The sequence below is a fragment of the Bactrocera dorsalis genome, unplaced genomic scaffold, assembly GCF_023373825.1.
Source record: "Bactrocera dorsalis isolate Fly_Bdor unplaced genomic scaffold, ASM2337382v1 BdCtg012, whole genome shotgun sequence".
Lineage (NCBI taxonomy): Eukaryota > Metazoa > Arthropoda > Insecta > Diptera > Tephritidae > Bactrocera > Bactrocera dorsalis.
Window position 1 is genome coordinate 250,612 of NW_026038063.1, and position 12,459 is coordinate 263,070.

At 30.5% G+C, this 12,459-nt stretch overlaps 3 protein-coding genes across 5 annotated transcripts; 2 read left to right on the forward strand and 1 right to left on the reverse strand.

Moving 5' to 3' along the window:
• The first annotated feature begins 3,555 nt into the window (after positions 1-3,555).
• LOC105228153 (uncharacterized) lies at positions 3,556-5,869 on the forward strand. 3 transcript variants are annotated; one of them, XM_011207840.4, is made up of 4 exons: positions 3,556-3,710; positions 4,224-4,263; positions 4,804-4,843; positions 5,387-5,869. In XM_011207840.4, exons 1-4 carry the CDS (start codon positions 3,645-3,647, stop codon positions 5,640-5,642), a joined length of 402 nt encoding a protein of 133 aa, XP_011206142.1. In that variant the 5' UTR covers positions 3,556-3,644; the 3' UTR covers positions 5,643-5,869. The 3 variants fall into 3 exon arrangements, 2 of the variants coding, with proteins under 2 accessions (XP_011206142.1, XP_011206143.1); XR_007423472.1 differs by having other exon boundaries at positions 3,607-3,710; positions 4,415-4,843; positions 5,387-5,495; XM_011207841.4 differs by lacking the exon at positions 5,387-5,869 and having other exon boundaries at positions 4,415-4,972.
• A 1,706-nt stretch (positions 5,870-7,575) lies between these two features.
• On the forward strand, positions 7,576-9,242 carry Dcp1b (mRNA-decapping enzyme 1B). Its single transcript, XM_011207842.4, has one exon. The coding sequence runs from the start codon at positions 7,681-7,683 to the stop codon at positions 8,755-8,757; it is 1,077 nt and encodes a 358-aa protein (XP_011206144.1). The 5' UTR covers positions 7,576-7,680; the 3' UTR covers positions 8,758-9,242.
• Positions 9,219-11,479, reverse strand: LOC105228156 (nucleosome assembly protein 1-like 1). The gene is made up of 7 exons (XM_011207843.4): positions 11,323-11,479; positions 10,998-11,103; positions 10,457-10,768; positions 10,246-10,399; positions 10,047-10,187; positions 9,807-9,995; positions 9,219-9,743 (listed from the first exon to the last, which is right to left on the reverse strand). Exons 2-7 carry the CDS (start codon positions 11,084-11,086, stop codon positions 9,528-9,530), a joined length of 1,101 nt encoding a protein of 366 aa, XP_011206145.2. The 5' UTR covers positions 11,087-11,103; positions 11,323-11,479; the 3' UTR covers positions 9,219-9,527.
• Positions 11,480-12,459: the final 980 nt, after the last annotated feature.

Below are 12,459 nucleotides of genomic sequence, written 5' to 3' on the forward strand. Positions count from 1 at the left end.
GCAGTGATTTATTTATTATTTGAATAGTTTACAACTAGCTTTGGGTTTAGTGGAAATCTATTTAAAATTTCCATTGTTGCAAAAACATCTAAGGGATGGCTAATTTAGATATTTTACAAAAGTCTGCGCAGTTTCCGGTTTGTATGATTGACTTTTTCCATCCTTGGCTTTTACAATGTTAGATTTTAACGAAAACCAAATCTATATGTTCGTTTTTCTGTTTGCCATCTTGGGTTATCTATCACTAACAGACTGGAAATGATTAATGTTCTTCGAAATATTATTTTTTATTGCCACAACAATAAATAAATAAATTTCTTACTAAAATATTTCTTGAACTTTTTTGGATTCGATGAGTATAACAAAGTGATATTGGCTACTGGTTACTACATGCCTGCGAAAAATACATGGGTTCAGCGACTGGCCGAGTTTCGAGTGGTTAGTAAATAAAGATCGGAATGACTTTTACATCTTTGTTAAGAACATACTATATTTACATTTGTATATTTTATATGACTATAGAAATAGAATAAAATTTGAGGTTCTACACCGCGACCTAGGGTCTACTGTGACCTCCCCTATATCACATGACCTCCCAGAGCCCCAGCAGCCTGAACAGTTCCAGTAGTTTGCCGGGCGCCAGTGAGGTGATGTGATCCCTGTTGATATATATGACTTGTCATCTGAAACGCAAAATAATGTAACATCATATACATCAAAATTCAGTTTTAATATTATATGTATGTATGTACATATATAAAAATTAAACGCTATTTCGTTATGTACTCTCAGATCAGAACGTCCGAACCACAACAAGGAAAGACGTGAAAATTTGCACAGATTCGTTTATTCCTGCAGAAGGAAATAGATAGAAGGCTGAAATAAATTTCAATTCAAGAAATTGAAATCCATTTTCTGTTTGTAAAATACATTTCTAAATTGAAATAATTAAAAATGCATCAAAAGCGTTAATCAGATAAAAATGTATTGGGTTATTTGATCTTGTAATGATGGAAGCGCCTTCAAAACTCTAGGCCCTTTAAACCGCTTAGGGAATGCATCTCGTTAGCTGAGAAACGAAAAACGTGTTTTCGGACATACCCGATTACCCTTGCTCACCCTATGCGAGTGGTTAATTTGTCTAATTAAAGTACTTTTTCATATTTCGATAATGTAGATATTCAAAAATATCTCCCGAAAATAACTTCAAAATTCAAATAATTTCCGAAGTTATAGCTGTTTTAGCGTCGTGACAACTGGATCGGTAAATGTTAATGTAAAACTTTAAATACATTTTTCTTTTAACTTTTTTTTAAAGGCGGTTGACATGGTACACGAGGTATACTTAATCGATTCTTTTGAAACTTGGTATATTTCTCTCTATCGGAAGTTTTTTTTTAAGTCGACGCCATTTTATGTTTTTTTTTTTTACGAAGGTCAATTCGGTAGCGAGATCTTTACTGAAGAAGATTTTTTTCAATTTGTTTGGTTTAAATCATTAGATGGGTAGGAAAATTTCTAAAATTTAGGTTCTAGTCTAGAATAACCCCACAATGTAATCTGTGGAAAAAAGAAATTGTTCTATCTGAATTATGTATGTGTAAATGATAGTGGGTGTCGTCTCCTTTCCGAAAAGGAGGGCCAGCCTTGAATGGCATTGTAATATTATATAAACTAAAAATAAATAAAACATTAGGATGGAAAAAAATATTCACCAGCTTGCATGTATCTTTTCTACCTTTTAGACGATATCATGAAAACAACGAATTTTAACAACAGTGTTAAAATATCGTTGGATAGTAAAATGTACTGGATGAATATATTTTACATGATATGAGGTCGTCAAACTAGTTAGAGAAATATTGGCTTCTAGATTAACCCAGGAAACGGAAACCTTCTTCACAATTTCGCTGAAATATTTAATTTATACGTAAAACTATGTTCATGTATTCGTATCTATTCACCTTGATTGGATTGATAAAAATTTGTATAAAATATGTATATGTGTAGTTACATATATTTAAGCGCTTTAATAAAAATTATTGGCTTATAAGTATTGGTTATAAAAAAATCATTGGATATTGTGGTACTGCTTAAAAGTTTCACATTTTCAAACTGTGCTTAATATCCGTTAAATTTCATTTCAGTGATCATTCTCATTATCGCGGACACGGAATTAATCTCTCTGAGTACAAAATAAATATAAAGTATATGCGGTACTATGGAGATTCAGACTCAAGACTATAACATCACAACAATACTTTCTTTATATCGCTGATGTTTCTGTGACATGCAATCTCACAAGCCATCACATCTCTTATCCGAAAATAATAATTGCTTAGGTGTGAAAGTCAGACGTTTCCCGACATGTGTAAATCGAATATAAAACTTTGATTTATTTAGTATTTTATTGGATATACCATATCTTAAATGAATTTTAAACGTTTTTAAAATAATCAATTAATGCAACGTATAGGAGAGAGAACCTTACGTACAATCCTCACCTTCGATTTGAACACAATGCTCGCTGCGTAAAATTTTAAATATTTTAATAAACGAATTTGTTGTTTTGGCTTTAATGAATAAATGATAGGAGAAATACAGTCAAGTTTCTCTCCACTTTATAAACAGTGACCTTATTTAATTATATTATAACTATTTAAGTCTTTAAATCCCATACAATAAAAATATGTCATTTGAACGAAATTCTTGAGTACGTGTGATCTTTCATCACCTTCGGTTAATGAGTTAGTTCCACACAATTTCTTACGATTGATTTAGCTTACTTAATGAATATGTTACATAACAGTTCTTAAAAAAGGTTTTACTACCATTTTGTCCACAACCCTGATTCTACTCAAGAGATAGAATATAGATTTCTTGTGAGCATTCCAAAATATGAAGTGAGATTTAATTTTAATTTCATTAAAATCTATTAAGCTAATGTCATTAAAATTATTTATAAATGATTCTATGTACTAGGTGTACATATGTATGCTGAAAGAAATTTAATTTAGATTTACATACATATAAAGACATTTGTACGTATAATTGATAAAACCGTAATATATTTTATATTTAGTTTTTTAACATATGGTTGTATAATTTGTGGTATCATAACTTCATTCTGTTATCATTAAAGTGTGTACATATGAATTCAACCAAAAGAACTTAGCTTCAAGTCATCGGTTACCATAGCAATAGATATGTAAATAAAAGTTAATAATACAGGGTAAATTATCAAAAAATGTTTAAAGAGAATCTGTTATTAGAAAGAACTTCGCAACAAAAAGTTTTTAAATGAGAATAAACTCGTAAACAAATTGAAGTGAAACATATTTGTATCATTTTTACATTCAAAGATTTGTTTTTAAATATCAGCAATCTGTCATAAATGAAAGATATGTCGCGTGCCATGGTATTGAATGTTGTTAAGGTCAGGAAGTACTTAATATATAATCCTCTTCAAATCTCAACTCTGACTCTTTATTCTTTCAAATATATTGGATGACACCCTTTATTTAGAAATTAATATTCCGGTATAAATAAGACAGCAGGATACAGCTAACAGGCAGTTAAAGTTGAAAAGTAAGAAGAGTTGGGACTAAAACTTTGTAACAATAAATATTTTATATTTTACTACAATGAAAATTATTTCCATATTATCTTTAGCCGTTTGTGTTGTAGCTACAATGGCTATGCCATCAAAGGTAAGCAATAAATTTATATAGAAGACCATGAAGCGAATATAATAACGATACTCAAAAAATCCTATTAGTTCTTATTCGTCAAGTTTTTATTTCAAGTTTTACATATATGTAAGTAATGCTCTTATGCGACATTTGTGGTATATTAACATTACTCAGAAAATTAGTATTAATGTAAATTTTACTAAATTTTATCTGAAGACATCACAGCCTTGTGGTTTAACAACTTTTTGGCTTCAGCGCAATGTAAACTTTGGTATTAAAACATGGAAAAAATTAAAATAGAGATATATTTTATGTTAACATTTGCATGTTCGTATATTCACACATCTACATCGTTTATATAATATCTGGGCGCAAATAAAACCTTTAAAATTAGCGGCTTATATACATACATACATATATTACTTGTTGCTTAAGAGATTATATTGTAATATACATATGTATAGATCGATTGCAAAAACATATCAATCAGTGAATTGTAACCGTTTTAATAACATATTATTTTTATTATAGGTCTCAACAACGTATAATGATAATTATCCGGCTTTGAAAGGTAACTGTACTAACAACTACGTAATCTTGAAGCATATATCATGATTATTAACGAGTTATTCTATAACATTTTTTATAATTAATTTTGCGTTTCATTGAATTTTATGGATTCGACTCATTTCATTTTAATAAAAAGTTTTCTCCACTCTTAGATGAACTGTGCAACGACCACGACTATCGAACAGACAACTTCAATTTATTTGGCCAACTAATTTATCTACTTTTGACATTACCAGACGAAGATAACTATACGAAATTCAATTGCCGTAATTATTTAAGTATTTCAAAAAAAGCACTGGCTGTACTTCTTCGACTTAGAAATATTGACAGAGTGAACTATGAAAAATTCGACTCCCATCCCAAGAGAACTTTAGATAGTATTGGTGGTGGACATTTAATAAAAAGAAGCGAAAAATTCGACTTTTAAATATTTAATTAATTTTATATCTTAAGAATTGCTGAGAATAAGTTTGTCTGTAAAATTTATTTGTTCATAAGTGCATGCACTTACCAATAATGTTAATGTTTTTTCTCTACAAAGCTGACTTTAAAGACATGAATCTGGACAATATATACGTAAGGTAAATTTGTAAACTTTGAAGTAGTGACATATTTCAATGGTTATTTCTCATATATGGAATTTGTATATGTATGTGTACGTATATTTATGCAATAAAATATAATCGTTGTTTATAATAACACTGCGTAAATATTTTTGTGTGCCTTTTCTATGTTCAGAACTTTTTGTAAATTATAACAAAAGAAGATGACATTTCTTCAATAATGGCTTGTTTATAAATGTATATATTATATATCCAGAACTATCATAGGAAATGGGAATATCTAAAAATTGATTCCGAATATTTTATGTACAAAAATACATACATATAATATAACCAACATTGGTAAGTTTTAATGTTACTAAGTGTTTAATGAAAACTTCCTGAGTTAATTTTTAAAACTATAAAAGATGCTAACAGCAAATGACAAAAATTATTAATTTCTAATTTTCCACTCATCATGGCAAGTTTTTATAGTTAAGTAAATTAAAAAATATTTTAGTTTCTGTTATATATTGATTTTCAATAAATAAATAAAAAAAGTCCCCTTTTTTAATAACTTAGGATGCTTATGGATTTGGACAACAGGATCCGGCGATGCCTCTTACCAAACTCTTTCGAAAATATTTTAACTATCATACAGAACAGATGCGTGCCACCGAAATGTGATTTAAAAAAACTCTTGTGGTACATGTATGCTACACACGAAAATGTGCCTTTTCTAGAGGAAGACAGCTGGAATAGCAACAAGATAAAAAAAAATTTTGATGAAATCGACAAGACTTCCGCCTCTTTCAGCACTCTGAATCAATTGATTTAATACTCTAGATTGTTTTGGACCATTTAAATTTTTAGATACAGTTATAGAGTATATATAAAAGTGAGACACCTGCAAAAACTAAAACATATAAATACATATGTATGTTTTATCAATGTTAGATTAGTGTTCAATGATGCCTACAAAAATATAAAGTAACATTAAATACTCTATTCTGTAAATAACCAAAGTTTTGTCTACATACATAAACATCCTACATGCTACATTGAATACTAGAGCTAAAAATAAAAGCATTGCTTTGCAAAAAAGTTTATAATTAAAAAAAGATATAGTGTCTTTTCATAGTAGAAGAAAAAGAAATTAATGTCGTTTCGGAATATTAAAACAAAATTGATGATCTACTATCTCTGATATATTAAATAAACAATTTTAGACCGACTGAGCCTAATTTCCATCCATCAAAGCTTTGTATGTAAAGAAATATTTATACACTTTATAATATATGCATAAGTATACATATGTATATGTATAGTTGTGTATGAAATGTATAGAAAATGTAAATACATATATTATATAAATCGGGATCTTTGCGGACCGTTGAGTGAAATAAGAATGGCATTCAGAGCTGTCCGTTATTTCCCAAGACAATTTTTTTGCTGGCGCCCCTTGAAATTTCAATTTTTGTCTTAAAAAGAAATTTCCTAAGTGAAAAGGTTCCTGAGTCATCATACTATTCCCTTGTAAGTAATATGAGGTTTTTATCTCTTGCATTAAACCTTAGGCCTACAAGTTTTAAAACAGGATATTACGCTCTACAAAAAGAGACTGATTGTTTTTTTTTAACATTCCTTTAAAAGTTATACGCAATGGTAAGGATGCATGGAATGTTTTTATCGTGGTACAAGGGTTTTTATGGAAATAACCAATAACACCTTTTTGCAGAGCGCTAAATTTTATGATCTTTTCATAGTTGTAAGTTTATTTGCTTTGGAGATAGGAAGTAGGAGTTATACGCAGTTGAAGTTATACATACATCAAATGGACATTCATAAAGTGCCACGTCGTATGAGCAACATACAGTTTATAAGGTACTTGTATGAATGCACAGTAAAGTTTTTGCATAACTTCTACCAGGAATATATTTAGATCATTTAATAAATATTTTTTATTTATCTTCAACATAATTTTAAATTAAAACAATTTCATATTGCTATCCAAATAGAAGTTAAAATTGAGATATATAACTTCTTTTCAATGATTGAGTTCCTCTATATGTAATTGTTTCAAACACGTTTCTATCCTCCTTCATTTTAAAAAATAATTAATTTGTGTACAAATTTTTTAATAAATGGAATTTTCGCATTTTCTTTCCTTTTATGACGTCATTTACATATGTATGTATGTCGGGATCCCAAAATATGTCATTAATAGTTGTTGTTATCTCTGGTTATATCACTCTCGTTTGAGTAGTATTCTTATGGCTACTTAAAGTTCAGTGTTCTGGGATTTAGAATAGCATCCCCGGATTTCGGGAATAAAATGGGTATCATTTTAGAAGCGCTGCGCGGAAAAAAAATTACCATGGTAACCCTTTTCTTATTGTGCAAATGCAGAGGATTTAACTAAAATAAAATAATTAAAATAAAGCTTTATTTACAACATTTATTAAAAAAAAAATTAATATACAGAAACATATACATATGTATATATATATTTTCGTGATCTGGAGAACGTCACCTTTCCAGTGATACCCATTTTATCCCCGAAATCCGGGGATGCTATTCTAAATTTTACCCACAAAAAAGAATAAAAACATGTAAAGATGTAAACATTTTTATATTGGTTGTTATTCGCAACAACAACTTCAGACATTAAGTGATCGTTGCGACAGCCATATTATTCAGAATTTCCACTTATATAGGATTACTCTGGAGCACCCTGTGCTACACAATAATTTCCGAACACCTCCTTTCAATTTAATTTGTTATGTAGAACACCTTGTTGAATGCTGACTTTGTTGACGTAAAATTATTAATATACTGTGGCATTTACGTGTTATTGAAATTTAAGAGTAACGAAAATGAGTCTCGATGAAAGTAGTAAGGCGCGCATGAACTTAGCGGCTATTAAGAAAGTCGATCCGTACGCAAAAGATATTGTTGATACTTCGTCGCATGTTGCATTTTACACGTTTAATGCAGACCATAACGAGTGGGAGAAGACTGATGTTGAGGGAGCTTTTTTTATATACAGCAGGAATGCGCAACCGTTTCACAGTATTTTTATAAATAACCGTATTAATACCACCTCCTTTGTGGAGCCGATCACAAGCCATTTGGAACTCCAATCTCAGCCGCCTTTTTTACTGTATCGCAATGAACGTTCACGGATCAGAGGTTTTTGGTTTTATAATAGTGAAGAGTGTGATCGCATCGGCACTATAGTCGGTAACTTAGTACCAAAAGTTGATGTACGAGTTTTTTCAAATGAAAGTGATGAAAAAAGCCAAGTGAAAGATGAAAATGTGAATATATTTAAAATGCTCTCGAAAGCTCAGCAGGAATACAACACACAACAAAAAATTGCATCCTGTAATGTTCTACAATTTTTTGCCGCTGCAAAGCCTCGGTCTACGGAAGTGCCTTTTATGCATCGGGCTATACCAAATTCTTTGTCTGTTGAACAATTAGAAAAACAACAACGCGCAAAAACGCCTAGGGGTGATATCCAGTCGTCTGATACTAACTGCAAATATGATATGACAGAGTCTAAATCGAACAATCCAGGCACCCCAGCAGTAAATTTGGATTTCCTCTCGGGAATAGAAAGTACATGTAATACATCCACAAAATTATGTCAGCCAACTGTAAAGCTCCAAAGCTCTTGTGTTCCTTTAGTAGTTACAGAAGAAGAACGTCTTCGCCAGCTTCTTGTTAAAGAACCTCCAAAGACGACAAAGCCAGCTTTGTTGCTACCCACTATGTTTGACAAACCATCAGATGTAGGCAAAAGTTCGCCTAGGAAAGAACCTCTTACTCAGTCCCAATTAATACAAGCGTTTAACTTTCTAATTCAAAATGACACCGAATTCGTTCAAAAATTACATGAGGCATACATACAAGCTTACAATAAAGATATGCCAGGGTCATATCAATAATTACATGTCTATATTATTCGAAATAAATATTACCTTTATGTGTAATGCTAAAATTTCCAACTATTGTTAATTGTTTAAGAACCATGTTTCTACAAACATTCTGTTGTATGGAACAAAAACAAAAAAATGAACGATATAAGAAAATTAAATACAAGTTATTGGATCAAAAAACCGTATATATTTCCCATTCCCTCCGACGGTTGGGTCTACATAATTGGAATGGATCCGGAGTTTTATTCGGCCAAGGAGTCAATTCGGAATCATTCCTCAAAAATATTGGAGTGTTCAAACGCTAAATCATACATTTCCAGATAAAATAGATGGGAGATGAGAATTAAGTACATCAGGTACTATAGCATGCCTATATTCCAAATTCGGAAAAATAAAAACAATTACAAACGAAATAATAGTGTCTTTATAATTTAAATTTTGAATCATTAAAAAAATGAACGAAAAATAAATCTAGCAAGGTTTTAGCCCCGAGATTCTTTTTTTTTATTATTTTTAACTCGAAAATTTTATAAATGATTTATATTTCAATATTTTATTCATAGAGTAGCTTAAGCATAGTTTGCTACGTAAACTTTTCGAAAGAAAGCAACGCTAATTTGGCAACCTATAAAATTCATTATCGCATCCGTTATTGAAAATTAAGTAGCCTAAATAACTTTTATAAATCATAACTGCGCTTAGAGCTTCATTTACAAAATTCTTACTAAAAATAAATTTCGAATTTGAGCAATTTAATGTTAGTAGATGCCAACGTAGTGCTATTGGTTTTTACAATCATCTATTGATTTTATACGTTTTTCCTTTTCAACCGTTTCGTCATCCGACTCATCTTCATCGTCATCTTCACCATCATCATCATACTCGCCGTCATCGTCATCTTCGTCGTCAATAATATCTCCGGTGTAATAAAGAATTGCTTTTGGAATGATTCTAGCTCTTAAGAAGTGGCCTATTTCAAAGTCTGTTGCCAAAATCTATAGAAGAAAATTACTTAATAAAATAAACATTTGCTAAGATATTTCTTTGTTAAAACATACCCCTTGAGTTTCTTCATCCATTTCATCTTTATCTTCTGGAACATCGGGTGGGTTGAAGAAATTGAAAAATGAGTCATTGGGTACTTGTTTCACTATATTACGGACTGTTCCGCGCTCCTTATGCTTTTGTTTTTTTCTGATTGTTTTTATGGTAAGATTCATTTTCTTTTCCCAGTTGATATTACAACCCTAAAAATAGACCGTCAATACGAGTAATAATAACTACAAATAGATGCAGACCTTGCACTTATAAATTTCTGGTCCTTCAAAACCGAATGGATTTTCTTCATCGACCATAGCTTTTAAAAAATATTGTTTGGTAAGAACTTCATTTGAGAAGTACTCATTTTTATCAAAATAAAATTCCAAGGTATAGGAATGCTAAAAATATAGGCGATTCGTTAAAGCTTAAAATATACATATATTATTTTTCATCCACCTCATCATCATATTTAATTTTGATATCCGTTAATTTCTTTAGAACAGGTTCATCGTGTTCTTGTACCATATCTCCCAATAACTCAGTATTACGAAATATCGTATACCAGAAATTTGGAATTCCTTTTGTATCCTCGGGTATTTCCCTTATTTTTCTGAAATATACAAAGTTAAGCTGGCGCTTTAAATTTTGAAAGGGTATATTCTCTTACTTAATCATATCTTGAAATTCAGGTGACGTTTCAGAGTCCTCCAAATCATCAGATTTCCATTGGGGTTTTTGTTCTGAAGGCTCTACTTGACCTGTAACAATATCTTTCCTTTTGTCAAATAGTGGCTGATACTTTTCCTGGTATTTTCGTTCTAGTTTATAAACTTCTTCAAAGAACTCAGCTTCCAGTTTAAGGTGTTCAAGTTGTATATTTTTAAGTGCAACTACCCTATTTTGTATCGGTGCCGGTAAATTCTTCACCATCTCTTGTAAAAACTGACGCCGAAATAAAGCACCCATGCATCCAAATGGTCTAAAATATTAATTTTATAAATTTAGATACCATATCGCACTTTTTTATATCTGAAAAATTTCGCTGCCAAATCGTTTAATAAAAATTATTATAAAATGATAGTAACTTTTGATAAACTTTTTTGAGATAGAGTAAACATTTATAAAAAAAAAAGCATAATCCAAGGTATCCTTGCGATACATGTAATTTGCATTTCCTTTAAATACATTATTAAGTATATGGTTCATACATCATTTTCGCGTTTTCAGAGTCTTTCCTTCCCTCATCAGAATCATTGCAAGAATCTACTTCACAATTTTTATCTGCTGGAACATCCATTTCGATATTGTAAAAAACTGAAAAAAAAATATTTATTATTTCAAATTGGTAACATTTGCTAATGCCAATTATGCACATTAGAAATTAAACTAAGTTTTTTTAATTTTTTTAACTGATTCTCCGGAAATATCGTCCATGCAAACTTCTGTGCTTCGCCCAAGCACGTGTTTTCTAATTTCATATTTCTACCTTAGGAAAATAATATTCAACGGATAACTGTTGGACGTTTTACTAACCTTGATTATTAAAGCTCTAAAACAATAAATGATTTTAGACAAATTTAATACTGCGCATAAGGAATTATTTCTCACTTAATTGCAAGGGACCTGCTTTAAAAAGAATTCTTTAGCACCAACAGGGTGTATTCAAAACAGTATACCCAAAAGTAAAAATAATATTGCCATACTTTTAATAATGAAAATATGAACACTCATATAAATGTTTCCACATTTGTCTGCGTTGACCGCGTTTACACACGAAGCTTTTGTTGCTCACTATTAGGAATATTTTTGATGTTGAGCACTCCGTCTAAACTCTGGTAATTCTTTGTAAATCATTTAACTTTGAACACTGTGCGTTCTGTTCAATTCACATGGAACTTTTGCTTCGCTTTACTTAGACATGTATTTTGACAGAAAAGTTCGATGTACGCATTTGTGTGAGTACAGGATGAATTGTCAAAGCGGGGAAAGTTCTTTGTGAATAGACCATTACGAATTAAAACACAATATGTATTTGTTCCTGGGCACAATCCAGCAAGTCGCGACCACGTGAAACTTAATATATTTAAATAATTAACACGGAAACTACAATTAACATTTCAACTCATTAGCCCAATGCATCATGACCATAATCATCACTTCTTTATGCATTGGTTTGGTTTATGAGTTGGCCAGCAAACTTTCTACTAAAATATGTTATAAACTTCTAAAAATGTAATTATTTTCATAGGAATATCACATAACATACAAATAATCCGCGCCAACAAGCATTCATGAGAAGCTTAAATATTTTTGTTATTTAAATTATTAAAAACATTCATAAAATTAATGGAATACAAAGAAAGTAGCCATAAGCTATAGAATATATCGTCACCTGAAATGCAAATTAACGTAACAACATTTTCAGAAATTTACAGTGGCATGAATGAAACACGGAATAAAATGGAACATGAGTGAAACAAAATATTAATATTGGTTAAAACTGGTTTATATATGACCGCAGAACCAGAAAATGTTGAACATATTTAAAATTATGTATATAATTTGAAGTAGTGAAGCGTAATCAATAAGACACTCAATTCCGAATTTTTTGATGATACGTTATTTTGCATTTCAGGTGACGATATGGAGGTAACGTAGAAACAAATACAA

Excerpts from the sequence above, each read along its gene's own strand:
- LOC105228153 (XM_011207840.4), top strand. The coding sequence starts at position 3,645 with ATGAAAATTATTTCCATATTATCTTTAGCCGTTTGTGTTGTAGCTACA. Across the intron at positions 4,264-4,803 it reads TAATTATCCGGCTTTGAAAG|CTGACTTTAAAGACATGAAT; the intron begins GTAACTGTACTA and ends TTCTCTACAAAG. Across the intron at positions 4,844-5,386 it reads CTGGACAATATATACGTAAG|GATGCTTATGGATTTGGACA; the intron begins GTAAATTTGTAA and ends TTAATAACTTAG.
- Dcp1b (XM_011207842.4), top strand. The coding sequence starts at position 7,681 with ATGAGTCTCGATGAAAGTAGTAAGGCGCGCATGAACTTAGCGGCTATT.
- LOC105228156 (XM_011207843.4), bottom strand. The coding sequence starts at position 11,086 with ATGGATGTTCCAGCAGATAAAAATTGTGAAGTAGATTCTTGCAATGAT. Across the intron at positions 10,400-10,456 it reads GAATTTCAAGATATGATTAA|AAAAATAAGGGAAATACCCG; the intron begins GTAAGAGAATAT and ends TGTATATTTCAG. Across the intron at positions 9,744-9,806 it reads TGGATGAAGAAACTCAAGGG|ATTTTGGCAACAGACTTTGA; the intron begins GTATGTTTTAAC and ends TTTCTTCTATAG.